Source organism: Octodon degus, unplaced genomic scaffold (assembly GCF_000260255.1).
Source record: "Octodon degus isolate 3935 unplaced genomic scaffold, OctDeg1.0 scaffold00057, whole genome shotgun sequence".
NCBI classification, from domain to species: Eukaryota; Metazoa; Chordata; class Mammalia; order Rodentia; family Octodontidae; genus Octodon; species Octodon degus.
Genome location: NW_004524633.1, coordinates 12,825,083 through 12,850,742, shown reverse-complemented (window position 1 = coordinate 12,850,742; position 25,660 = coordinate 12,825,083). Strand labels below are relative to the sequence as shown.

General features: G+C 42.3%; 1 protein-coding gene across 1 annotated transcript in view; it reads left to right on the top strand.

The window, feature by feature from the left end:
- Erich3 (glutamate rich 3) overlaps positions 1-25,660 on the top strand; it is a 106,760-nt gene that overhangs the window by 46,499 nt on the left and 34,601 nt on the right. The window contains exons 8-10 of the mRNA XM_023718305.1: positions 7,726-7,906; positions 17,145-17,331; positions 23,952-24,235. Of these exons, the coding sequence (XP_023574073.1) occupies positions 7,726-7,906; positions 17,145-17,331; positions 23,952-24,235 (652 nt within the window). The remainder of the gene's footprint in view (positions 1-7,725; positions 7,907-17,144; positions 17,332-23,951; positions 24,236-25,660) is intronic.

The window sequence follows — 25,660 nt, the reverse complement described above, 5'->3', positions numbered from 1 at the left end:
TCTCTCTCTCTCTCTCTCTCTCTCTCTCTCTCTCTCTCTCTCTCTCAACTGAACCCAGGGCCTCACATATGCTGGAAATGCTCTAGCACTGAGCAGCCTTACCAGCCCTTATGAAATCTGCATTTTGGCATTCATGTCCACCACGTCCAAGCAGCGATTTCCTACCCTTTTCAAATAATTGAGTGACAGTGTTTAATTTTTTGATGTTGAATTATGCTGTTGGGATAAACTATCTAGTTAAACTCTGAAAACAATTTATGTCCCATGAAAATGTGCTAAATCTGTGTACTAGTTAAACAGTAATCAAGTAAACACCTGCATGTGTACCACTTAATGAAATTGAACTTTATTTTGCCACTACGTGCAAGCGAGGCCCTAGATGCTGCTCCATCACATTCTCTTTCCCAGAGAAGCCCTGTCCTGGCTTCTGTGTTAATCCGATCCTCTTTTCTTTTTTCATTTTTCAAAGAATTCAAAAATATTGATTAAAAAAACATTAGAAATAATAGAAAATTGCACTAAAAGACTGGGGAGGGAGAGGGAGAGGGGGAGAGAAGTAGGGAGAGAAAAAACAGGGAGAGAAAATAAAAATAAACAAATATGTGAGACTCACCATTACTGGAGAGACAGAAAGGCTTACAGGGCTGTCAGAGCCACACACCTGCTGAGCCCATGCTTATTAAAGTGGTCAAGGAATTAAACCCAGTGAGTCACCCAAAGACTCTCTTTTCTTCTCGAAATACAGCCCCTTCGTTACAAAGTTATATTTCACCTTACTTCTGGGGGCTAAAGCACATCTGCTGGTCTTTTGAAAGGAGCAGTTAATGCTTAAAAATAGGTGAGAGGGAGAAGAAGGGAGAGAGGGAGGGAGAGGGAAAGAGAGATAGAGGGAGATGGGGAGGGGCAAGAGAGTGGAGGAGGAAAGAGGGAGAGCAGGAGAGGGAGAGGGAGAAGGAAGGAGAGGGGAGAGGGGAAGATGGGAAGAGGAGGAGAGGGGGAGAGAGGAGGAAGGGGAGAGGGAGTGGGAAAGAGGGAGGGAGATAATGGATAATTATATTCATTTCTGTCTTTATTTGTATTTAGTATAGCACAGGGCCTCACTGCACAGATCAGACTCTAGTGATCCTCCTGTTTTCAGTCTTGCAAGTGCTGGGATTATAGGCCTGTGCCACCATGCCCAGTTTCAATGGCCATCTCAATGTGCCCTGGGGTGGGGCCAGCAGGGCAGGCTGGGGATCAAACCCTGGCTCCTAACCTGCTCCCTGTGTCTGCCTAAGCAGGCGGTTTAATCCACTGAGCTATCTGGCTGGCCCTTGTCTCCCTTTCTAAAAGGAGACTAAATCCTGTTTCTGAGGCCAGGACTAAATCTTGGTAAATTCAGCTTCCAGCACAGCCTTCATCATAGTCAATAAAATGTCAACTGAGCTACTTGCTGACTTAGGGGGCAGGGCAGAGGTATAGAGGTGACTGACCTGGAGGTGTGGCTTACTATGCTCTCCCTCTCCCCCTCCTCCTCTGTCTCCTCCTTTTCCCCTCTCTCTCTTTCCCACTTTTCTCCCTCTCTCTCTTTCTCTCCCTCTCCCTCTCCCTCTTAGTCTCCCTCTCTGCTCTCCCCTCTCCCTCCCTTTCTTGCCCTCTCCCTCTCCCTCCTTTGCGCTCTCTCTCTCTCTCCCCCCCTCTCCTTTCACCCCATCCCTCTCCCTCCTTCTCTCTCTCTCTCTCTCTCTCTCTCTCTCTCTCTCTCTCTCTCTCTCTCCTTTCACCCCATCCCTCTCCCTCTTCCTTTTGGATATCCTCTCTGATTAGAAGTCCTACTGTGGTAACCTTACAGTTGCAAGGCTGATGCTCTGGTAGTCTTAGCCTCTCTCTCTCTCTCTCTCTCTCTCTCTCTCTCTCTCTCTCTCTCTCTCTCCTGCTTTTGCCTTTGCTTTGCTGCCAAAAGACCTCCAGATGATCCCTGTACAATTACAGATGTCTGATTGATGGGCCCTACTGCCCCTCAAGTTCAACATAGTTCTATTTTAAGCCAATGTTTCTACTTAATTGCCTTATTTCCCTTTAAGCACAGGCTTTTCTTTACTAATTTGGTCTCAAAATTAGAATGCCTGCATTACATGTCCAGTTAATTGCTACATTCCCTAAATCAGTCATCCAAAAGAATTATAAGCCACATTTGAGGTTTTAAGTTTTGTGATAGCTACATTAGAAGAGAGAAACATGTGAAATAATTTTTCATAGTGTATTTTATTTAATCAGGTTCATCTAAAATGTAATTATTTTAACAAGAATCAATATAAAATATTTTAAGGGGGTGTTGCTCAATTTTTATTCTATGTCTTTGAAGCTCTAAGGTTATTTTACACTTAGAACACATTTCACTCAAATGAGCCACCTTTCTGATGCCAATAACAGATTTCTTGCCTTCTTAGCACAGGGATAGGTGCCCCCTTGTCAATGTCGCAAGTATCTGATAAGTACTTTTCAGTCCTCCACCACGTCTCCAGGTCAGGGGCCTGCTACTACAGTCACCTCTGGGCCTATGCCCTGCCCCGAGTCAACAAGTAGCTCAGGTGATATTTTATGGACTACCATCAAGGCTGTGCTAGAAGTTGACCTACCAAGACTCAGCCCTGGCCTCAGAAACAGGATTTAGTCTCCTTTTAGAAAGGGAGACAGAAATGGATATTATTAATGGGTTAATCCCAAGTGCTGGGATTGCAGAAGTGCACCACCATGTCCAGTTTCAGTCGCTATCTCAGTGTGCCCCAGGGGCGGGGCCTGCAGGGGAGGCGGGGATGGAACCCATGGCCCCTCCCTATCGTCCACAATAAACTGTGACGAGTACCATTACTGGTGTATGGAAGGTGTAGTGGGGACACAGAAGGAGGAAATACTGCTTCTGACTGAAGAGATTGGAGAACGGGCGTTTAGTCCATAGTGGTGATTTTGCTCAGTTGCTAACATACATGTTATCATCTGATGTACAAGAAACTCCAGAAAGAGACATAATAATATTTTTATTTTATAAATGAGGCAACTGACACCATGCAGGTGAAATAGCCTGCCCAAGATCACAGAGTTAATTATCAGAAGATGAAGCATACAGCCCTGCCAGCTGACATTTGGGGTTACAGGTCATTTTGGATAATCCTCATGTCCAGAATTTACTTGCGAAAGGTTTATGCTCGTGTTTCTGGAGATTCTAAGTATAACTGGTCAGGTGCTTCTCCAGCACCAATCTAATTAGAGCCTCAGCTTGCATTTGTATTACGAAGGCGAGTATCCATCCTCTGAAATTGCTTGTGAGTCTCAGATAGGTAAAAAGGGTGTGTAGGCACCTGCTGTCCATGGCGTACCTACACCGCCATCACAGAGACTTCCATGTTTTGCTGTCTTCCAAAAGGTCCTGTGGCTTTGCTCATGTCCCTGCTGTATTCTGCCACCATAGATCATCTCAAGCTTTTCTTATTCCTTACTTTTATCCTGCATGCTGAAGGCCCTCGAGGGCAGGCACCTGATTTTGCTGCCGTTTCACCAAATTTCTCAATTGGCGCCATATTCATAAACGGATGTTTCGTTATCTCTGTAAAAAACTGAATTCTTGTTCTTTTTATCTTTAAGTAAATATCATGGAAACCCGTCATGGTTTTCCTATATTGATTCCTTTCCTCCAAAGTCAAATAAAGACTAACAAATATTAGCTTTGCCATAAATATTGCATAATGAAAATCTTTTGGCTTCCATTATAGTTGGTTCATTATCTTGGTCTTTCCAGTCTTGGTTTTTCTTGCCAGTGGACCTAGGCTGGAGAACATAAAAGCAAATACCCTGGTTTTAACATATGATTAATATGATAATATGATAGGTATGTTTTAGCATATCTATCTTATAACAGGCTGGATTTACTTCAGACTTTTTTTTTTTTTTTTTTTTTTTCGTGGAACCAGGGATTGAACTCAGGATCTTGTGCTTGCCAGGGAAGCACTTATTCTACTGAGGTATCTCCCCAGCCCCAGACATTTTCTTTTAAACAATGTTTTTTGCTTAAAATTAGCATAAAAGTTTACAACCACACAACTAACTAGGAATTGAAAAGCAATTAAAAACCCAACAGATCAGTCAAACTCTTAGTAACACCTGGAATTTTGGAAAAAAGTCTAGAAAAAGAGCATGGCCAAGGATGCTTCTGGAATCTCTGATTGGATGGCTTCCAGGGTAGATGCTGCTCAAGGAGGGTCAGTCTGGCCTTCTCACCCAAAACAAGGATAGCGAGGAAGAGGAAGGAGAGCCTCCTGTGTCACCTTGGAATTTCAAAATCTAGAGTTCTGCTGATTTCAGAGGGCATGGGCCATTTCTAGCAAGTCAGAAATCAGCAGGCTGTAAGGGTTATTAAGAAAAATGGACAATAGGAGGGAGAAAGATGAAGGACAAAAGAAACATGAGAACTGAGTGGAATGAGGAGAAAAGGTTCCTTTTTGGCCAGCTGCTTCCTGAGCCTTTCATTTTTTTTTTCTTTTCTCTTTTTTCTCAGTACAGGGGATTGAACTCAGGACCCTGTGCTTACCAGGCAAGTGCCTATTCTACTGAGCTATTCCTCTGGCCCCTTCCTGAGCCTTTCTGATGGAGGGAACACTTTTCCTCCGGCTTATGGCAGAGCCGGGACTATTAATGTGGGAAATGCCTTTCTGTGGCCAGGTTTCAGTACCAGTCTTTTCAAAGGCCTCACTGCTGAAGGTAGCATTTGCTTCAGTAGGATGCTGTCCATCAATTTCTGTGTTCTCATCTGTACTGACTTGCCTCTAATGTAGAAAACTGTGGCGTGAGAGTGAAATCAGCCCACTGTAGTTCTTGACTCACCAAAGGACAAAATATGGAATTTTTTGCTCCATATGTGTTTCTAGATTCTTACTATGACTCTGCACTGGCCTGGTGCTGGGGGCATAAAGAGGGGAATGCAAAGCCGTAGTGTTAGGGTCTTGCAACTCTGTAGATACTGAGGTTTGGAGATTTGAAATGGGTTGCTCAGGTTTGAGGCACGACAGGCTGTTCAATTGCTAGAACTTCAAATGCAACCCAAGAAATTACAATTATTGAGAAATAGCAGGAATATGAGAATGTAAGATATTTTATATTTGAGGGCTGTTGAAACTTAGCTCATAGATATTGGTAGTTAGTAAAGGACTCTAAATAGGAAGAATCACATGATCTACTTAGTGATACTAAATGCCTTTTATATCTGAGATTGGGAAGATTTTGAGAGACATCAGATTGGAGTAGGGACATTACTAGTAGTGTCGTCATTCTTGGATACCAGTATTCCAAGAACACTTCACATTTCTTCTTTATTTTTTTCTTGCACATAAGTTAGTGAGTGTGTGTTGAATTTGAATAATAAAGTCTGTGGACCGTGCTAAGGGTTCTCCAGTGGTCTGGATAAGATTCTGTTGGTTTCGGTACATCAGAGCTTGGTTAAGTGAGCAACGAGGAGTGGCCACTCTCAGGGAAAGCACTTTCAGTGAAACATCTACTTTAACACCTATAGACCCTCTTAGCTATTCTCTGCACGTAGGCTAGTGGGGATGATAGAGACCCCAGTGAAAGGCTTGCTTATGAATCAAATGCTAAACATTGCACATAAATAATGTCTGAGTGGTGCGCCACTCCTTGGGCCTGCTGCACATTTATCCCACTGCAGTTGCCTCAGAAATCCAGAGAGGAGTAGAAGGGAACTCATAAGCAACTGTTGAAGGAAAGAAAGAAGTTAAGCCTTCCTGTGCAACGCCTGAAATTTCATAGATAATTTTGATACTGCAGGAAGGGCCATACAACCTTGTCAAGATTTCATCAATCTGAGGTCATTATGACCTTGAACGTTAAATGCTAAATATAGAAGTCATTTACTCAATTGAAAGAAACAATGATTTGTTTCCTAGCACATATATTCAACCCTGAGCTGTCACTTGGGCCACCTGTTAGAACCTAGGGAAGCTTACTCTGTGGCAGTAATTGGAGAATATTTTTAAGACAGAGATGATAAAGTAACTATAGTCCCAAGAGATGTCACTATCAGAAATACGCTTCAGCAGAAAAATACGTGAAAAGGAAAAGATGAAAAGGTACAAGGCTGCCATTTATTTTATTTTGAAAAGTTTCTCCCTCCAGTTTCTCATTTCACACATAAGAGGCAAGCATCTGCCCAGCTCTAATCCCGCTATAACCTTGTATTTATAGAGTGCTTATCTCCCTAGAGCTCAGAGGGCTTCCTGTAAATCCATGCTGCTTCAGAAAGTATTGCTTAACCAAAAGGGGAGGCTTTTATTTAATCAGTCACTTCATTAAGTGTTTGCAGGAGCTGGGAACTGGAATTGCCTTAGGTCTGCTGCTGGTGTGGCAGGCTGTACGCATACGGGTCACTACACGGGATTATGAGTTTGCAAGTAGGACCAGGCTTGCCTTCGTGGTTTTGCTTTCCACTGTGATTCAGGAAGATGTTTCTAATCTGTAGAGCATTACCTCGTTTGCTGATTTACCTTTGTGACTCTTGATGTCCCTAAGATATTTCTGCTGATTCTCTCTCTATTTGGGAGCTCTTATATATCCACAGGCAAGACAACTTGCCCAATAATTGTAAATCTTGGGCTCTCCCCACCCCATTTCTATTTTAAAGACCATCTTCAGAATTTCACTATACTCATTTGCTCTGGTTTTTTCTTTCAGAAAAGTAGAACTGGATTAAAAAAAAAAAACCCTATGAAGTGAAAGGGCTTTTTTAATATTAATTTTATTGAGAAAGAAGTAGCAATGAGACAGTTTCAAAACAGGTTAGTAGGACAGTTACAATAATTAATACATTGCATATTGTTGTCTTTGTAGTAGTTATTCATAGTACAAGATGCAGACATGATATCTTGTCTAAGCATTATTTGTTCGAAACTTTCTTCTCATTGAACTAAGAGAAAGTAGCTGTATATCTATCCTATTTTATATATGCATATCTATATATCTATATCTATATCTATATCTATATCTATATCTATATATTTTTTCACTACAAAGTGGTCCTTCATTCATATCCCTACAGTGTTCCCATGGGGCCTTTGAAAGTGCTGCAAAGCCCTGTCGTCCATTCCTCCTCCTCCCTTCCTTTCTTCCTTCCTCCAGTGGCTCCTGTAGATCACCTGTGTCTGGCCTTCTGCTTGCTCGCCTGGGCCTCACAGTAAAGAGAACGTGCCCCCCTCCCAGGGCTTTGTTGGTGCCTAGAGCCGCATTACAGCACCCTTTGCTGCATGGGGTTAACTGAGGAGAAATCCTGGGCCAATGTCTCTCTAAGGACACTGCGATCAGCCTGAATACAGGAGAGAGAGAGACTGAAGGCTGTGTGGAGAAGCCTCAGCCTTCATTTGACAGCCTAAGTTATAACCAGTGAGTTGAGTTCATAAGCCAAGGATCCACTTAAGTTAAGACTTAAAAACATGATATGATTTCTTTCTAAATCCCCAGCATTTAAAGATATAAAGACAAAATATTTGTGAACACTGCTTAAAGGCATCTGTTTCATATAGGGTTTGACTTTTTGTCCTTCACATAAATGGACGTGTAGCGAAGACTTTTTAAAAACTACTTACACAAAACTAGCCTTTTGTATTTTTATTGCAAAGCCCTATGAGAATAAAAAGTCTGATAGGAAGGTGATTAGATAATAAGCCTCTTCTTTGTCTTTTCTAGGACTCAGGAAGGATTTACAAAACATCAGTACACAGTAATGCAGCTATTACCATGATCTATTTGGGGAAAAAGGTGCACCTGTCTTATGATGATCCAGATTTTCGAGATGAAATCAGAGTTTATCAGCAGCACTGCGGTGGGGAAAACCTGTGTGTGTACAAAGGAAAGTTACTTGAAAAAGGTACACAGACAAGGTGGATTTCTTCTAATTGCTTGGGGTCGATGTTATAGATAAACTGTTGTTGCTACCGTTTCAGAATGACTTCAATCACTTTATGAAATTATGCATATCCAGGGGCTTATAAAGCAGCTGCCTAAAAGTAAATCTAGATTTACTGCTCCATGATTGAAACTGAAGCGGCAATTACTCTTGCAGATTGTGGAAGAAGGAATTTGGAGTGATTTAACTGGGTAACAGATTAATTGTGGGATAGAGATATCTGATCATTAAGATAGCGCACAAATAGGCTGTCCCCCAAATCACAAGTTAACTGTTTGGCTTGCCACAGTGAATTATATCATACATTATTCTAAGAGAAAAGTAACAGATTGGCAATTTGTTGTTTAGAGGTATGTTGAAATAAAATCACAAATCCAGTGAACTCCAGGGTGAATCGTATCTAAACAAATTGCTTCAAAATTCGGCTAAATGGCTCTTTAGTACATTTTTTTCTGTCATTTGATCGTAAATCTGTGTTTGTCAGACTAAGAGATCATTTTTATATCCAGTGTAAGTTTCACATATTTACTTTAGCATTTTTTTCAACATTTAGTTCAGTGGAACATTAATGAAAAGATAAAATGCTTATGGGATTTTATTTGAGATTTCCTTGCTTAAGAAACTCTGTTGAGAAAATACTAGTATTTTAACTAATTACAAGTAATATTTGTGATATTTTGACATAGACATAAGCATTAGTGAAGGAGAGCAGGACAGACATGGAAAAAGAATGTCTATTAATGAAAAATATCTCACACCCCCAGAACAAAAATACAATTACATATCTAGGAATTACATGTTTTAAACTTCCTCACATGCAGGAGTAGAAGATAGAATGTTGGTTTTAACTTAGGGCAACATGTGATGCTCAATTATGCTAAGAACTATTTTATTCAATTCTGTGTATTTGTGAAAATATGATTCCCTTCATCTCATCTTGCCAAGGCATCGCAGGTTGTTGCTTCTGTTTCGTCAATGAAAAATTGGGTGGATTCCTGTGTTGGCTTGCGTCCCCAAGGTCACATGTCCAGAGCAGGGCTGGGTCTTTGATGAGGTCCAGGCCCCCGATCAGGTGCATGCAGCCCTGCATAGCTCCTCTCAGTGCAGAGTTCCCTCGTTTTTATCATATGAGGGTGTGAAACTCCTAAAGAGTTTGACAAAGGTAGGGGTATAATACATTTATTTTTAAAAGGATTACAATTCAGCTCTTAATTTAGGGGAATTACAGAAATCAGGTATCATCTGCCATGGAAACTGACACAGTGAGAACCACCCAGGGTCTTAAATCATACTGCATTCAGTGAGATATATCTACAATATACGCTTGACTGCTGGAAAAGTAATAGACGCAGACGAAAAGACGAGGAGGTCGGAGCTGAACGACCTTTTGGAAGAGGACACGCCATCTCTGATAAGAATGCAACAGCACAGCGGAGGCGAGGAGGCCTGCTCATCCGTCCTGGGGCTCTGTGGATGGCTCTGGACAGTTGTGAATACTCCCACACAATGGAGACTTCAATAATTGAATCTTATGCATACAGTAATTTTGTCTCAGCTTGCCCTTGATTGCCAGGAAAGCAATTGCTCAGAATTGGAAAGTTGGGTGGCTCAGCCTCGTCTTGAGGTCCAGCAATCTTAGCAATTTAGCTGGGCTGAAAAGAAGCTGCCCTTTTGACAAACCAAAGCGGTGCATGATTCAGTGAAATGCGAACAGGTTTTTAGAAGATTTTGGTTTTAAGCAAAGGGCCTTGATCACATTCTTGGGAGAGTAAGCTCATTAAAATGTGGCAGTTGTTAAATGATCTGGCTTTTTATTAAAATAACAATAAAATTATTTAAGAATGCAGCAAGCACATCTTTTATTCCCAAAGGAATTCATTGTGTCTCTCGTAGTGAGATTTCTGACTTCTAGCAAAAAGCTGATTGCTACCATAGATTTCTATGAAATGATTTAATATTTTTGCTATTTGTAAGGAGTAGTTTCTTCCCAGGCATTTTAATTTGCCATGTTTATCTTTTTAATGGAAACAGACTTTGGCCCCTTTCTTCATAGACCTCCTTCCTCCTGTGACCATCTTGCCGCAATTCCATGACGTGATCTGATGTGTGTATCTGTGTGTTCCTCCTCACTTCTAGGTGAACAAATCCTTTCTCTGTCTGCCCTCCACACGCATCCTGGCATTATTACTTCTTTGGTCTACATTGCTTTCTCTTCCTTTTTAAATTCAAATTTTACTTTTTTTTCTTTTCTTTTTAAGCATTCTCAGATCACTTCTATCCATTTTATCCCAGTAGCACATAACTTCTTGTCTATCCTCAAAACTGAAGCAGTTCCTCTTATTCTGCCTCACACTTACTGTGTTTTCGTTCCTTGTTATGCTATGTTGAATATTTTAATTTCTTTCTTTTTTTTTTGCGGAACTGGGGATTGAACTCACACCCTTGCACTTGCCAGGGAAGCACTTATTCCACTGAGCCATCTCCCCGGCCCCTGAATATTTTAATTTCTAAAAATGGTTTTGCTAAGGTACAAATTAAATGCTGTAAAAGGAGTCCATTGTGTGTGATTCCCTGATTTGTTGATGGTGGTATGTATGTATTTATTATTTTTGAATGAAAACTGAATTTATTCCCCTCCATCAAATGTTTACATATGGACATCTCTCTTATTTTACACATACGCTATGAGTATCTTTTCTTTTTCTTTATTTTTATTTTTGTCTTTCTTTCTTTCTGTTCGTCTGTATCATCTGTGGTGATTTCATCCACCACAGGGAGTTGGCGCGTGTACATAAACCATCTTAATTCTTCGTAGACCCCAGTCCCTCGTCTCCCTTCCACCTTCCTCCATTTCTTCTCCCCTTTCCTTTTGCAAAACTGTCTTTTTATTCTGCTTTTTGATTTACTTATATAAGAGAAACCATGTGGTGTCTAAATTTGTATGTCTGCTTTATTTGTTTTGTATTTTAGGGAAGGTTCTACAGGGTGTTCACGGTCTCACTACTAGATCGGACTCATAGTGATCTGCCTGTTTACAGCCTCCCAAGAGCTGGGATTACGGGCGCGCGCCACCACGCCCAGCCTCAATTGCTGTCTGAGCACGCCCCAGGGGTGGGGCCGGCACTGCAGGCCTGGGGATGGAACACTTGGGCGCTGTATCTGCTTTCTTCCACTTCATGGGTTTTCAAGGTGCACCTTTTACTCTACAAATTGCTTTTTAAGAATTGCAGAAGCTTTTCCGTCATGATATCTGCCAGTTTTAGAACAACTCACAAGTGTGCAGAAGTTTCTCTGTGTCCCTGGCGGTCGGTCCTCACTGCCATAGCCAAGCGCGGGCGACCCCTGCTCTGCTTGCTGGCCTCACACGGTTGAATTTCTCAGCATAGCTTCTGCCCCCTCCCTGTAAATACAGCCGCACAAATGGCAGGTGTTTGATGTCTTGCTTCTTTCAGCTGGCGCAGCATTTTTGAAAGTTACATATTTGTATAACACTGATTTAATGATCAATAAGTTTTGGATTTGGATTTCAGCCTACTGAAGTCTTACATAAATGTTCCAGACTTACACTCCTCTGAAATCTCAAACACTTGTGGATCCATGCATTTCAGATAAGGAATATCAACCCACCCACATATATCGTGTGTCACTCTCCTAATATTGCCATAGCATAGATTTTTTTAAAATCATTTCTTGAATTGTTAGGCATTTGCATTGCTTCTTGTTTGGGACTATTAAAAATAATGCTTCTGCCGGTCCCATCCCTGGGGCATGCTGAGATGGCAGATGAGACTAGGCGTGGTGGTGTCCTCCTGTAACCCCAGGGCTTGGGAGGCTGAAAAACTGGAAGGATTACTACAAGTCTGATCTGTGTAATGAGACCCTGTACTAAATACAGAATAATAATAAAAACATAATGCTGTTATGAGCATATATTTAAAGTGTTTGGGGGCCGGCAAGATGGCTCAGCAGACCAAGCACCTGCTTTGGCAAGCTCAGGGATCAGGGGTTCGATCTCCATCCCACATGCCGCACTGACCCCGAGGGTGCGCTGAGCCAGCGATGAGTCTGGGCATGGTGGTGCACGCTTGTAATCCCAGTGCTGGGGAGGCTGAAAACAGGAGGATTGCTATGAGTCAAAGCTGCGTAGTGAGACCCTGTACCAAATACATAAATGAAAAATAAATACAGTCATTGCATGTACATATGTTGTCATTTCTCTTGCCTAGGTGCCTAGGTTCTGACTATTTTTTTTTAATGTAGATCACTTTTTCCCATTTTTAAATATCTCTTTTGATATTTTGGTGAAAGAAGATTTTAGATAAAGTATTATACACTATATTATAGATACTATGGACCATAGTTTCTGGAAATTTTCCTTTTGACGGTTTTGCAGATTTTTTCTTTTTCTTCTTCTTTCTTTTTGAGAAGGGATTTGTAGTTGTTTATTTGTTAACTTATGTAAAATAAGTTTATAAAACTCAGTCACCATCACTGTGGTGTAAAGCTATTGAAATTTTGCTTAGATTTTAAAAAAATTGTGTGCTTTAGGCTAGACTCTGATTTCAGCCTGGTGCTGGTTGAGTGATTTAAATGATTTGTTAAATATCTTGAGCTAATAAGGCCATCGTGTGCCAGTCAATCTGTTTTTGTGATGTTACTTTTTTAGGACTGACATAACAAACCTCCCCAGTTGTGGCTTAAAGCAACAACAATTATTCTCTCACAGGTTTGGAGGTCACAAAAGCAAAATGAAGGCTTTGACAGGACCGTACAGTTTGAGAAACTTGAAAGGTTATTCTTTCTTTGACATTTAGAGGTGGGGTGGGAAAAGGAAGAGGAAGTGTAAAAGAATCCAGCTCTGCTGTGTCCGGGTATACCATTCCCCCACATGACTGTGCTTATATTACAAATGTTTAATAATAAAAAAGGAAGTAAAAGGGGTCAGGATTCTAGGTTAGCAGCACAGCACCTGCCTGGCCGAGCGTGGGCTTGTGAGTTTGATTCCTGCACTTCCCCACAAAAACAAACAAAAAGCCACAAAAGGAAATAGAAAAGACAAAATATAGTTTATTCAAGAACAAGAACAGAGGCCGGGGAGATGGTTCAGTAGAGTAAGTGCTTCCCTGGCAAGCGCAAGGGTCTGAGTTCAATCCCTGGTCCCTCCAGAAAAAAAAAAAAAAAAAAAAAAAAAGAACAAAAACAGAAAGTAATGAAAACTGTTGAAAAGTCCTAAAACATTGTGAATACAGGAATACTTTTATTTGATAAAGATGTAATTCTAGACAGTAATGAAAAGTTTTTAGAGAAGCTGCATTTGAAAAACTAATTATTTTAGGTGAATTCTATATTATATACACTTAGAAACATGAAAGTACACAATAATATAGTAGGCAAAATTTTTACTTAGTGATCTTAGTAATGTTTAGGAACCTTAGATCATGGAAGATTATTTTAATTAAGATACTCTTTTCTCTTCCTCTGAGGACAGCAGTTATTGGATTTGGGGTAAAATTTAAATCTAGGATGATCTCATTTTGATTCCTCACTAATTCTCTCCATGAAGAGACTGTTTCTGAATGAGGCTACATCTGAGGCTCTTAGTAAGTGCCTGGGATTTCCACAGTGTCAGGGGCACACACTCCACCTTTCTTTCTCCCCCAGGTGCTCTGTTTCCTCTGTGCGGAGGCAAAGCTTCAGGCAGCCTGATAATGAACTAGCTGGGAGGGGTCCTTAGCTTGCAGCTGCGTCCGGTGAGCTGGCATGTGTCCACAGTGGACAGAGGGCCACCCGGACACCTTACTGCTCGTGTCTCCCTGTTGAATTTCAGACACGACCACCGGCTGTGGCTGGCTCTCATTAGCCCCATAGTGTCAGGGAATCTCTAGCCTCCCTTGTTAGTGTGCTTCCCAGATTGCTGCTTATGACTGGAGATAGCACAGGCCTGGGGTTTTGCATCCCTTCTGTAAATCAAGTCAGCCCCATTGACAGGGAAACTGCTGCTTAATTATGTCCTGCCCTACCCCATTCGGATGGCTATGACGTACCAGCGGCAGGTTTGGGGCTGAGGATAAGCCCAGAAAAAAGAATGCTGCACTCTCAGTTTTTAACCAAAATTTCAGTCATTTTTCATGAATTAAATGCTGCTTGGTTTGTTTTAAGTCTGATTTGTTTCCAAAGGCACGTTCTTAAGGGGAGAGGATTCCATGGCCTGACTTCAGAGCTCTGGCACAATAATTTCGTCTTTCTCACTGAATTATAACTTGCCAGAGAAGAGGCCACCTGTGATACCGTTCTAGTATTTTTGTTTTTCTTCAGGGCCTGAAACAGTGCCACACACTGTCAGGAAAGAATGGATAAAATGTTTTACAAATAATATAAAGGTGTTGCTAATAATTTTTAAAATTGCACTGTGCAGTGGGGAAACTGGGGTCCACCCCAGACTTCCTCAGTTTATAGATGAGAATTTGGAAATGAGATAAATTTGAATGATTTGCCATGACATACACCACTACATGAAGAACTTGGACATGAACCAAACCCTTCTGATTTCTGGTCTGTATTCTTTCTATCCGCCATGGAAAAGCAATGGAGTCAGAATTGAGAGATGTCATAGGACTCTAAAAGGCAACATCACAAAGTAAATAGCAGAAGCAGGAAAGACAGGGGGTGTCATTTCTTGTTTAATACATTTCAAAAAGTGAAGAGCAAAATGGAGTAATAGCTGGGTATGCTCTGCAGTCCCACACACATCGGAGGAAAAGCTGTCACATCTAGGAGTCCATTTTCAGGGCCCGTTCGCAGCATTTTCTCGAGTGCATTTTCTTCCTGGCTGGGTGCTCCGGGAGTTGTCAGGCACCTGCTGCAGTGAGCTAGGTTCTGTTGTGTGAAGGTGGAGTTGACGTTTCTGCTGTGAAATCAGTGGGACTCCTCGGCTTTGCAGCCACCACTTGAGGAGTCCATTTATCATTAGAACAAGTGGACTTCGAGAACTTACTGCATGTTAGTGTTCCCGGATGCTAACTGTTCTATTTTTCCTAGTTTATTTAATTTTATATCACAAATACCCAGGTCTTAGTGTTTAGAATGCCTTATATCTGATTCAGACATCTTCAGGGGCACAATGTGATAGTCTTTTCACGTTTCTTGATGATAGAAAAAGGCTGATTATGGTAACGAACCTTTTACTGTTTGGGGAGACCGCATTTCCTATTGTTCTGGGTCCCGGGGAAGCCAAGATGAGTTCAGTCCCTGTTCAGCTCTCATGGATTTCACAGACAAACAACAGGGCAAGTATCTATGTTAGGATTTTCCCAGTGGGGTCCCTGTAGCATCAGCCTCTGCTGGACACTTGTTAGGTAGGCAAGTCTGTGAAGCCTGCACTGGGGTCTGCTGCATCCACAGCTTGGGAGTGAGGCTTACAAGCCTCAGCCTCAGCGCATCTTAACAAGCCCTCCAGGTGATCCAGGTGCACATTAAAGTTTGAAAACTCCAGGTGCCACCATATTTTAATATACTACAATACATGCAAGATTAGAAAGAAATGTGCGCAGAGTGGAAAGGTGAGTCTTGTTTACTGTATTCCTGACAGAAGCAGAGCAGTTTGCTGCTAGAGGAATTCTTAAGTAGCAGGATTCTGAGGCCCTGTGGAAAGGGGGGGTCTCTTGGGTAGGATTTTATCAAAGAGAATGGTAAAGCTTTGGAAAAATTAAAAACTGTCAATTGCAAGCATTCTTCTTAATTTATTGGTAGGATATTGGGGTGGGTGGGGAAGAAAAAATTCAAAGTCAAACAATTGCCTATGGTTTAGGGATGGTATAACATTGTCTTGTTCACATATATACGAAGATATTTAAAGTCATAACTTAAAATACAAATTTTATAAAAGCATGCCTCTCTCTCTCTCTCTCTCTCTCTCTCTCTCTCTCTCTCTCTCTCTCTCTGTCTCATATCAGGAATCAAACGCAGGATCTGGAACTTGCCAGGAAGGTTCTGCGTCACTGAGTTGCATCGCTGGCCCAAGCATACTAATTGCATAACAACATAACAACATTTTCTCATTCTAGGGAGCATGGCAAGATAGAGCCATGGGATTTAAAGAGATGTTTGTATCCCAATACTAACTCTCCCACTTACTGTATAATACTGAGTTAGTTACTGGATTCCTCTAATTCTTAAAATTCTTCATCTAAAAATTGTCAACAGGGATATCGTTAGCTCATGTGGCTGTTGAGAAACCACACACCTGAGATAAAAGCCCCATGCCTAGAAGTAGCATATGCTCTTATAATGCCAGAAACCATCATTTTATTACAAGATGGGGTTTTAAAAAGACTTAGCTTATTTATTAAGGATAAAATGGTAGAATGGCTTTTATTTATTTTTCATTATGTATTTGGTTGTAACAGGGTCTCACTAAGCAGCTTGGACTCCTGGTGCTCCTCCGGCTTTCAGCCTTCCCCGTGCTGGGATTACAGGCATGTGCCACCACACCCAGACTCTGGACAGCTCAGCCCGCCCTGGGGGTTGCACTGGCTAGGCATGTGGTGCCGGGGATCAAACTACAGTCCTTGTGCTTGCCCAGGCTTGCCTAAGCAGGTGCTTTAGTCTACTGAGCTATCTCCCTGGCTCCTAGAATGACTTTTTTTTTTTTTTTTTTTTTTGCGGTACCGGGGATTGAACTCAGGACCCTGCACTTGCCAGGCAAGCACTTATTCTACTGAGCTATCTCCCCGGCCCCTAGAATGATTTTTAATATTAATTAATTTTTTTTCTTTTTTTATACTGGGGATTGAACTCAGGGCTTCGTACTTGCCAGGCAGGTGCTTATGCCTCTGAACTGTTTCCTCAGCCTAAAATTAATTTTTATCGGCATACTTTGCCATACTGAATGATCACATTCTTCATAAGGAATTTGTGCCTGTACATATTATATCTTAATTCTTTTTTCCCCATTCCCTTTCCCTTGCTTCAACTCTTCTTCCCATCCTCATTTACAAAACTTAGTTTCCATGTGTTCCTTCCATACTTGTTAAATTCCTTGTTCCCCAATAGAAAGGCTTTGGGTGTTTAATTGTCTTCAAAAGATTATCTAGTGCTGAATATTGCATTTATCTAAAAAAAAGTAACATAGAAGATATAGGAGTGTTAGTTCAAAATCAACAGCCTTTGCAGATTTACTTGTCTCTTTTTTTCATTCCAGAGACCTTCCAGTTCATCTCTAAAAGGCACCATGGCTTTCCCTTCAGCCTCACCTTCTTTCTGAACGGGATGCAGGTGAACAGGTTGAGCTCCTGCTGTGAATACAAACACCGGAAGGGTTCCAGACTTGGAGGCAAACGAGGCTATTTTGGATTTGTGTGTGTAGAAAGAGCATCTCCTTGCTACAAGTAAGGAAATGTGTTCCTCTGCTAGAGCGCAGCTTCGCCTGAGTTTTCTTCTGCTTTGACAAATGCATTTATCGGCGCAGTTTGTTAAGAAATCTTAGCATGCACGAACCTAGTTTATCTAGGATACACACTGTTCACTCCAACTTTGAGTGTTCATATTTAAACCGATAAGTTACAAATCATATTTCCAGATATATCATACAATACAGATAAACAAATGTTGTTGGCCTCTTAAATTGGCTATCTTGCCTGGCGCCATTGAAGAACTTCGGCGGACTCTGGGAGGCCTGCGGGACTCCGGTAAACTCTAACCTTCCTTAGCCCCAGCACGCAGGTGTGGAGCTTCTGCTGGTGCCAATCCAAACTTTTAAGAACTTAGGAGGACTCTGAGTGGCCTGTGGGATGCGTAAGAGCTGCGATCTATGGGCTCAGCGCCAGCAGCCACAGAGCTTGCCTGGAGCAAGAACTCTGGCGGACTCTGGGCTGCCGGTGGGCCTCCGTGGGTGATTACTGGGAGCTTCAAAACTTCTAAATTGGCTTTTTTTTTTTCTTTTCCTCATGCCACCTTAAATTGTGTCTCTGAAGGAAACAGGTGTGTGTGTGTGTGTGTGTGTGTGTGTGTGTGTGTGAATCATCACTGTAACCAATTTGGAGCTAGACCCCAAGGCTGCGACATGAGCGTCTGTCTGTGTGATTGGACAGCACGCAGGTTGTGCCTGCGAGCGCGGTGCCTGCTTCCCGGTGTGGCTCAGATTTTATCCTTGTCATTTCAACCTCAGGCAGAACACAGCTTAGGTTTGAATGTTGTTTATCAGCTTTCATGTGAGACCTTCTGTTGGACATCAGGAGTTTTGCTTAAGGACTTTCTGTTATTTTATTTCTGAAAATGTTCCTAGAAAATCGACCCGATGCCAAGCTAGAACACAAGAATGAACTGACTAAAGTAGATGTGATCCTGGAACTTCTCCTAATAAGGAAAAGGGAGATAACGTACTAACGCAGTAATTAATGTAAGTCAGGTGGTCAGAGAGTTTTGGGGAGTGAAGGGCCCAGTACCAGATTGAGTGTGGTTTTACAAAGGTATGAGGGAATACTGCTCTGCGAAGGTACATCTTCTGCACAGAAACCAGATATAAAGTCCTTTCCAGGGGAGAAAACCATATCCTGAGGGCAGGAGGCAGAGCCCACTTACCATGCCTTAGCTCGACTTGCAAGAGCCAGAATGAGGAATAGACCAGTGATGGGAGATGAGAGCCGAGAGCAGTGGGACCATGCTGTGCTCAGGTCCTGAGGTCCTGACTTAGACCTTTATTCTGAAAAGAATGGGAACATTGACCATGAGCCAACAAAGTTCCTATGGGAAGAAAATGAACCAGGAAATAGGGGAACAGAAACTGCTCTAATCCAGAGAAGAGATGGGGTGGGAGTTAGAAGTAATTGAGTTCCATACATAATGTGTATTTTGAAGGTAAAGGCTACAGGGCTTCCTGGTATGTGACAGAGGGCCTGAGATGGAGAGTGAAATCAGAGATAGTCTCAAGTAATTTTTTGCCTGAAGAGCTGGCAGGAGGTGCAGTTACCTTGCAGTTAAGATGGGATTGTGGAAGAAGTGGACACAGATGGAGGTGGTGCTGGGATGAAGGGTTTGAGTCTGGGATTCATGTGAATCCCAGGTGATATTTTAAGTCAGAGAATCCATTGAGATCGTTTAAGAAATAAGTTCAGATGGAGAACATGTTTGATTAACAAGCTACATATCATTTCCATTTTGGAGGTGAGGGAAGTTGGGAGAAGCCAGCCTGAGCAGGAAAGACAGTTTTTAGAGAGAGGGGTATTTTGGAAATGAACAAAATGCATGAAAAATGAAAGTTTGGTTAACTGGTTAGATGTATGGATAGGCTAAGGAAGATGAAGACTGGAGTTGGACATTGATTTGATGATGGGTTACATATTGTGATCGTGAGACAAATTATTATAGTGAAGTTAATTTGATTGGATGGGTTTTAGGGCTAGCTAGAGAAAAAAATAACTAAAGGAAGAAAACAAAAGCAACTTTTTATTAGAGGTTTGCTTTAAATAATCATCAGTTGATGATAACCTTGCAAGGAATCCTATATAGGGTCAAAAGGTTTTTACTTTTCCTAGTGGAATATTACAGCAAGTTTTTCTGCTAGTAGATAGAAATGATAACCTACAGGGAAGAAAAGATTGATGAAGTGTGACATAAGCAGGGAAACTGCTATGGAGGTGAGTGCTTAAGAACGTTCTCTGTGGTGACAGAAGTAGGGGAGGGACACCATTTAGGGGAGAGAGAAGACGGTGGAGGTGGTAGGGCCAACTGGAAGCTCTCTGCTGATTGAGTCTCTCTTCCAAAGGAAAAAAAAATACACTTATCTGCTGAGTTAAAGAGGAGTGGCTGGAAGTTTTGGGGGAGAGAACAGGTGTGACAGAGTCACCCTGGGAGTGGGACATTGAATGACCTCAGGCTATACATCTGGGGTCAGCTGTGTTTAGGGGCCTGAATTTCTTTCATGTCCAATTCATACATGCTTTCTCCTTACTTGTGGGCAGGTCATTCAATGCAGGTCTGTTTAACTCCCAGGAAAACCTCCGGGCTTATATGCAGCACCCATGTACAAGCACGTTGGCTCTTGCGGAGTTGCTGGACAAATCAGAGGTGTCAACTTGTGGGTCTGAGCACTTTGGGCTTCAGTCAGTACCCAAATCTGACCGTGACATCTGCTCTCCTGCTCAACACCTCCTACCTGTTGTACAGGTTTTTTTTCATCTGATTTCAATAGTTATCTCCCTCTAGCTTCTTTCTGCCACTTTCCAAATAATATCAACATGGTTTTGATACTAAAGCATACACCTATTTTTCTCAATTAAAATACACAGTTTTACAATATTTTTTCAGTTGTTTTGTCAGCCTCAAAACCCTTTCTACCGATGAAATCTGTGACAGATCCAGGTGCGGTCTATGGATGGCCCCCTGCTGCTGAGCAGGCCAGTGGGCAGCCAGGGTGCTCTGGCTCCCCCTGAGACTGTCTCAGTTATTGCAGAGGCATCAACACTGCCTAATCCAGTGAGAGCTGAGAACTACCGCCAAGGGGACTGAGATCACATATTGCACATCATTTGCTTTGCCATACCCAGAATGGTACTTTTAGTTATCGCAGGGAGTGTATAATAATTTCTCTAGCTTGCTCAAAGTGAAATTTTAATTCAGTAAAAAAATGCTGAAACTTTGCCAGTGTGAAAAAGGAGGGCATGGTAAAATGAAACATTTGGGACATCTATTTCTAAAAAAAATGATTAGGAAGTACCCGTGTAAGAAAATCTGAGTGGTGGTCACTTCCAAAGTAGGAAGGTTCCATGGCCGTCCTCCTACCTCACCCCCTCGGTCTGTTTGGAGAGGAACAGTCGCTACTTTCCATGGCCAGAGAGAAACACAGGAAGAGGAATCACCCAAACTAGGAGAATTCAGTCTGTTTTCAGCTTCAGTAATCAGAATCAGCACCTCAAATTATGCTCCAAAGTCGAATAGGTAGTCAACGATGAGCACAGATGTGAGTCACTTTGTCCAATTCCCTTCAGCAGATGGGCAATAAAACGTGTGTGCGTGCAACAGGGAGGCATCAAAGCCTTTGCGCAGCCACAACATAAACTAAAAGCAACAGCATATCAGAGGCTCCAAATCGCTGGGCTTGGTGTTGCCACGAAAATGGGGGGGCAGCAGCCTGAACAGAAGGCCAGGCCAGGAATCCTGCTCCATGAAGATGTGCGACACTTTTATTCCGAGGAAAGCTCTGTGCTAAGCACCTCATCATTACTGTCTAGAAATATTTATCATGCTTAATATGGGTGAGGTGAGTAGATTTTTATTATCTTGTGTTTTATAGCCTGGTAGGTTGAGTGCAAATCCTTTCAGCTTTACTTTATGGGAAGATATTGAAATGTTAAGTGATATAACTCAGTTCTCATCTTTGCTTGTTGGGAGAATTTATTCCAATCAATTCCTGTGCTATTCCAAGACTGGAGATGGCTGAAATTCAGGGAAATTTTCAGTTTAAGAAATTGCCACTGGATTTGATTCATGTCGAGGGAATTTTCAGATTTTTGTATTATTTATATTTCCTGGACTGAGAACCATTGATTGCGCTGAGATGCCTTTTCTCCTGTCCACTATAAATGATTCGGCTCCTTGTAGTTGCCTGGCATGGGCGTGTGTGGCAATCCTGGGGAGGGAGCACTGGGGAGGTCAGAATGCGCCGCACACCTTCCCCTGTCACAAGGCCTTGGTGGAGGCCTCTCCAGATTGCTTTAGTGTCTAGTGTGAGAGTGCAAGTACTTTCTTGGGTGGTGAGTTCAACGGTGTGACATTCCTTGGTGTGCACATTTAGCAGAGACTCCCTGTGATAGAGCTATGCTACAGTGCGAGGTGACCTGGCATCGACCGCCATCATGAGCCTGCCTGGTGACCTCCAGCACACCACAGAAGCCTTTTCGCTCAGCTGCCCCACTTGTGCAGTGGGGATGATCCTGATTAGTTTATGGGTTTGTGGAGTAATGAATCCCTTCGGGTACTGTGTCCAGCACTCAGCACAGAGAATGGTGTGAGGGAGTGTACAGCCACCCACTGTCACAGTGGAATTCTTCTTTGGATATTGGAATTCTTCTTTGGATATTAACTTGAGGGAAAGGAGAGCTGTGGCAGACAGCTCATTCACTTTCCTTTTGTTATAACTGACGAGAACTTTTAAGAGGTTGTGGTGCATTGAGATCATCTGGCTGGTCCACAGCATTGACTTGGAATGACACTATGACTTGAACAAATTGGTGCCATTTTTGAAAAACAAAAACTTATTGCCAGCAAAAGAGCTAAAGATTGCAGTACAGTCTTTAAAAGGCCATTCTAAAAGCAATAATAGCACTTCTATTAGAATAAGTGTGAAGAGTTCTGAGTTACTTACTTGAAGGTCACAGCAACATTTAACTGTTTATGTTTCTTAAAAATAGGAATAATGGGGCTGGGGATATAGCTCAGCGGCATAAGTGCCTGCTGGGCAAACGCAAAGTTCCGAGTTCAATCCTGATTAAAAAAAAGAGGGGGCTCAGTGAAATATAGAGCTTGCCTGGCAAGCACAATGTCCTGAGTTTGATCTCTGGTACCAAAAAAAAAAAAAAAAAAAAAAAAAGATATCAATCATGTTTATCTAGAATCATAGGGCTGGCGAGATAGCTTAGCACATTAAGCATGTGCTAAGGCAAGGGCAGGATAGGGGTTCATTCCTCAGCACCACATCAACACATGCCATGGCTGCCTTGCCCCTGGACTCCTGGAAGTGCTGAGCAGGCCACCGAGTGCTGGTGGGGAGGCTGAAAACAGGTGGATCCCTATGAGTCCGAGCTGTGTAGTGAGATCCTGCACCAAATGCATACATATGTACATACATAGAAGCAGCCTTATATTTAAGTCTTTTGTTGTACTGTTGGAATAAAAAAATTAGAACAAATTGAATGGCGTCTTCTAATTTTTTTTTTCAGGAGAGGGCATTAAGCCTAGTGCTTTGCGCATGCCCAGCAAGCATTGTACCGCTGTTCTCCATCCTCAGCACCCTTCTGATTATTTTTATGTTTTTAAGCCTGACTGATCATATAATTCTCTTTTAAGGACTTGCATTATCTATTGATCTTTCCATCTATCCATAGAGCTATCATATGGACATATAAGGTATGATAAAATACAATAAATGTTTAAATCTTTAAAAAATCTTACAATGAAAGACATATTGTCATTAGTTCCCCTCAAAATATTCTCTCCTGCTCCAAACACACTCATCTCAGCATTCTTGCCACTTTCTGAAGCAGTTCTGCAAGAGTTCTTTTGTGAGTATCTTCAGTTTTTCTGTTCTGGCTGCCTTGACATCCAGAGTTGATTCAAAACATTCATTTTTAGGGTCATTTGGACTTCAGGGAAGATCAAGAAGTCACCCAGTGCCAGGCCTGGAGGACAAGGTGGCTGAGGGCACACTGCAATGTTTTTATTTGACAGAAGAAGCTGCTGTACATATAAATTGTAAATTGCTTCAGGTGAAAAGAGAGAGAGCTTGAGTGTGTTCGAAGCAAGAGGGAGTATTTTGAGGGGGATAAGGACAGTGTTTCTCTTCCTGAATGGACTTTTAAGATATAAATATGCGCCATAATGTTCAATCACATGTCATAGATCTATAAATGACTATCAGAAGGCCAAAAATATACCTTCAGTCCCAAATTTTAATTGACATAGTTCTTGGTTGATGGCTTGTTTTCTTTATTATTATCATTAGAGTAAACTTATTAATATGATATGTTCACTTATAGGTTTTAGCATCAATAAGATAGTTTGTTTTAATTAATATGTATACCAGTAATGCAGTATTTCTCATAGCACTTTTTTTTTTGTACCTGGGATTGAACTCAGGACCTTGTGCTTTCCGGGTAGGCAATTAAGCTGCCGGGCTGTCTTCCCAGCCTAATACTTCCTATTAGCAGAAGAGACAAACATTTTAAAAAGCTGTGAGGTCATACTGTTATGTATGAAGGTTAATGTATACTCTGTGTTATTTTTTTTTCCATAGGTGCATTATTGCAATGGGTCTTGACAAAAATCCATCTTCACTGAAGCCTATAAAAGAAAAGAGCCCTGAGGACAGAGAGGTTCTGCAGCACGAAGGGCAGCAGCTGAGGAAGGTCAGAGCAAACTGGATGCCAAGAGGAGCTGGGACCGAGGAGAACAAACTCTCTACCTCTGCCAGCTTCTTGGTGGAAGACATAAAACTGGATGTCGGAGAAGTAAGAACTGCTGTGCAAGAAATGGAATTTAAAGGAAAACCAGGACAAGACATTTGGGAAGACAACCAGGGTAATGCCTTTAAATAGGGTCATGAATAACAGGGTTTTACCTTGCTGTTGTTTGAGTTTCTAAACTGTTGTTATCTTTCGATATACTAATTCTTTCATGATTGTTGTCATTCCTTTTTTCACCCGAGAGATTATTTCTGATCTGATTTCCTCTATAGTGTGATGCAATTGCTTCTTTATTTCAGTTGATATCATTTAGAAATTTCATGTGTGGGACTTCCAGGTTCTTTTAAGACTTTGTCTTCTGGACTTGTTTTGCGTGGGCTGGAGGTCTGAGATTGCTTTTTGCTCCTTCCTTTCGACATTTTTAAAGCTGCCAGTGTTCACCCTGACTGCCGTCATGGTAGGGGGCAGGCTGCGGGTAAACAAGGCTCCCATGAGAATGGGAGGGTGGGCTAGATTCAGTAAAGCTCCCGCTGTGTGGAGCTCAGGGTGGTTCCCATCTCCCTGACGGAGGGGCAAGCCACAAGAAGGCTGCGAGGCTGAGGGCAGGCTGAAGCTCTGCAAGGCTCTCTGGATGGTGGGTGGGTGCAGGGTAGGGCTCACCAAGGCTCCTCCTACTGCTGGGACAGGCGGCTGCAGCTCAGCAGAGCTACAGTGACGCCATGGCCTGAGAGGCGGTCAGGCTCTCGTGTTGTGGAGGAGGGGGTGGGGCAGGGCTCACCAGGTCCCCGTTGCTGTGGGAGAAGCCTCATATCTATCCTTTTTTATAGCTGAACAATACGCCATTGTATAAAAACACCTCATCTTTCTTCTTATCCATTTCTCAGTCGAGAGGTCTTACAGAGCTCTGCTCAGTTGAAGGAACCCCTGCCCTCTTCGCTGACCTTAGAGGAGGGCAGCTGTCTCTGGGATATGAGAGGGGCCAGGGGGTGAGCCAGCAAAGTCCTGCGGACTCCACAAGAGATCATTTTGACCAGATGCAATTTTGCCTATTGTGTTAGCTTTTTAACGTATGTGCTTTGTTATAATTGATGAATAGCTTTGGCGTTAGGCGGGACTAATCTGGTGATTGGTGAGAGAGTATTGGGTAACTAAAAGCAGTCACCCTGGGCTTGGGATCCTGCGGCCTATCTGAAGTTTTCTTTTGCTTTCTTCTTTCCTTTCTGTTCTCTCTCTCTCTCTCTCTCTCTCTCTCTCTCTCTCTCTCTCTCTGTCTCTCTCTCTCTCCACACACACACACACACACACAATTTACATACATTATGTTGTTACCAGTTCTGAGAAACTGAGGCTCAGACAAAGCAACCACTCGGGTTCACACCCAAGTTGGTGCACGTCCACATTGCAGGCTTTCCAACGCTGTTGAATCTTCCATTCCCAGGGGCCACATGGTTGTGGCTTGTGTGTCCAGAAATTAGAGGGGGCTAAGAGCATGACTGTCCCTTTCCTGCCCAGGCCACAAAGCCTGGATGAGGGGCCACAG